Source organism: Chrysochloris asiatica, unplaced genomic scaffold (genome assembly GCF_000296735.1).
Source record: "Chrysochloris asiatica unplaced genomic scaffold, ChrAsi1.0 scaffold00009, whole genome shotgun sequence".
In the NCBI taxonomy this organism is placed as follows: domain Eukaryota; kingdom Metazoa; phylum Chordata; class Mammalia; order Afrosoricida; family Chrysochloridae; genus Chrysochloris; species Chrysochloris asiatica.
Window position 1 is genome coordinate 35,805,435 of NW_006408527.1, and position 3,057 is coordinate 35,808,491.

Consider the following 3,057-nt stretch of genomic DNA (forward strand, 5'->3'; position numbering starts at 1 on the left):
TGCTGTCTGGCCACACATATAATCAATTTGATTTCTGTGTATTCCTCCCGTGAGGTATTGATATTAACAACACTAAGTCTAAAAATGTGAACATATTTAAACTGTTTATCAATTAAAAATATTCCAGACTTAAAACTTCAATCATTAGGGTGTGCTGTTTTTTTTTTTTCTCTCTCTCTCTAAGGAGGAACCCATGGATACAGACCAGGGTAATAATATGTTAACTGCTATTCAGTCAGAGGTAGCCAAAAATCAAATGCTTATTGAAGAAGAAGTACAAAAGTTAAAGAGATATAAGGTATGTTTTGATGAAAGTATATATTTACTGTTTGATTATTTTTCTCCTTCATTTACTGTTTTCAAAATAGTAAGTTGATTCTCTGACACTAGTTACATTAACTTGTAAACCTTCTTTTCTTTTTCATTTTAAAAAATATTTTTAAGTACAGGCAATCCCTGGATTAGAGATGGGGTACCATTTCTAAGTCTGCCTTATGTCGAATTTGCACATAAATTGGAAGTTTGGTTTGTGTCTAATGTCAATTAGTCAAATGTTTGTCTTAGTATATAATATATAGTGTACCTTTCTATGCAGTGATAAAATTAAAGAAACACTTCTAGATACACTAAGAAATCTTGAACATTATAATACAATAATTATAATATTTTGATGCATGTCACAAAGTAGTATCCATTTCTATACACTTGAACTTTTAATATAACAGGCTCGATAGGGGTTGGATTATAACCCAGGAACTGTTTTTATTACTACCAACAAATATATAACCTTTTTGATGCTTCAGTTCACTATAATTATTCATTCATATTTTCCCATCTTTGGCCATTGGGAACCTCTTCAAGTTGTCTTCTAATTCCTTTTGATATGATCTCCATAGTATTTGATAGTGTCTTTGCTTTATAATATGACAAGTTGTTTCTGGCATATCTTGTACATATCCTACCTCAGACTGGGAACCAGCCATTTATTTAGAGATCACTTTCCTAGTGTATAAGAACCCCTGCTAACCGAAAGATCTGTAGTTCTAGCCCACCAACTTCTCTGTGAGAGACTGATGGGGCTGTAAAGATTTATAGTCTCAGAAACCCTGTAGAGTGGTTCTGCTATGTCCTCTAGGGTCACTATGAAATGGAATTGACTTGACATCAATGGTTTTTTTTCTGGGTTCTCAGGGTACTTAGTGCTACTGATTGTCATTGTTTCTGGGTCTTTTTCTGAACTATAAGAAATTCATTTTTTTTGTTTTGAAGAGAAAATAAAATATAAATTCATATTAATATTTCCAGTTTAAATTTAGGATTAATGGATGTTATACTTGAAGAAGTTAAGTATCTATGTTTCTTCTCTTAAATTGAAAATCTTGGTTTCAGACAACATTACTATAATTATTTATTTGATTTTTGCTATATACGTATAGCATATCAGGAGCCCTGGTGGCACTATGGGTTAGTTGGCTGTTAACCACAAGGTTAGTAGTTCAAAGCTACCAGTTACTCTGCTGAAGAAAGATGAGACTTTCTGTTCCCTTAATGATTTAGTCTTGGAAACCCTATATAGGGTTGCTATGAGTCAGAACTGAGTTGATGGCAGTGTATTTGATTCTTGTTTATTTTGGTATACCAAGTATGTATTTATGTGCAATAATAGTATGATTACAGAAACGTTTTTTCTTATTTGCTTTTTCCATACCATATATTCCATTTTGGATGTTCAGATTACTTTGTTTTAAATTTATTTGAAAACATTTTCTCTCTGTGATTATATCACCAGTTTGATATACAAATAAGTTAATTAGTTTTCAATACTTTGCTTTCAAAGTATTTAGGGTTTATTTTATAGTTTTGGTTTAATTTTGTTTAATTATGTCAAGCATTTATAGATAACAAGTCAAATTAAAATCTAGGTTAACTTTAATAATGTGGTTCTCCTTCATTTACAATCTGCTCGGTAAGTTTTTCTCAGTGCAAGTGAATTTTTATACCTACTTTTGTACGGTGTGGCCCATATGTCATTTGTCACATGTGTCATAGTTGTTAAGTGCTATCAAGTTGATTGTAACTCATTGGGACCCTGTATAAAGTTTCTGAGGAGCAACTGATGAGTTTGAACCATCAACCTGTGGTTAGTAGTTAGTGTTTATCCTACAGTGTCTCACACAGGACTCAAAGTAGAAAAATAAATTTTATTCATCTGCAGTTGACTTGAAGACAAGGACTGTTCTTTTCCTCTTTAAAGTTTTTATTGTAAATTGAGTGATAGTTTACATGGGAGAACATCGGTTTTACACTCGTTGTTTCTTTGCAATGATTACAGTCTCCTCCGTGTATCATCATTCATCACTATTTGCCTCTATTCCCCCTTTTTTATTCTTGTGGGCAGGGAGGAGGATGGTACAGAAAACACTCAGGAGTGTATAATCATTTAAACAACCAAAGTGTGCATTCTGCAAGCCCACCTCTTAGCTGCTAGCACTCAGTCTTTTTCTTTCCATGAGTCTAGCTTCCAACTCTGATGTCGCTGCTTCTCTGGGTAGTGTTCCACATTCTGCTCAGGCTCTTCTCCCTTAATGGTCCTAGGGTCTCTGTTCCTCGAATGTAAGATTAACTACTACCCCCTTTATGTTACAAAACGTATACCTTTACAGTTGGGACAGTCGCAATTCATCATGATAACAATTACTCACTATTGAACCATAAGAATCTTACCTCCCATCTCCTTTCACCAGACCTGTCTAGACAAGATGAAAACTATTTATTCACTGGGACTTCTACCTTCCCCTGCACATTCTGACACTAAACTCTCTCTTGAAAACTGTAACCCAGTCACTTTGAGCCTCTTTGTCCCCCATTTTAGACAGCCAATGTCAAAGTTTCCCTTCCCTATCACTCCTGCATACAGAAAGGGTAGGATGAAGACTCCTACCCTCTCATTTGGTGTTTTGAGCTACTACATCCATAAGTATAGGTCAAGTTCATCAAATTGTAGCAATTTACACTTGTTTCCTTTATCAAATTCTTTTTATCTTCCTCTACTTGAGT

The 3,057-nt window shown here is 34.2% G+C and overlaps 1 protein-coding gene across 1 annotated transcript in view; it reads left to right on the forward strand.

Annotated features, from left to right (window-relative positions):
• Nucleotides 1–3,057, forward strand: part of UCHL5 (ubiquitin carboxyl-terminal hydrolase L5) — an 84,057-nt gene that overhangs the window by 59,924 nt on the left and 21,076 nt on the right. Inside the window, exon 9 of the mRNA XM_006834183.1 lies at nucleotides 185–298. Coding sequence (XP_006834246.1) covers nucleotides 185–298 — 114 coding nt within the window. The remainder of the gene's footprint in view (nucleotides 1–184; nucleotides 299–3,057) is intronic.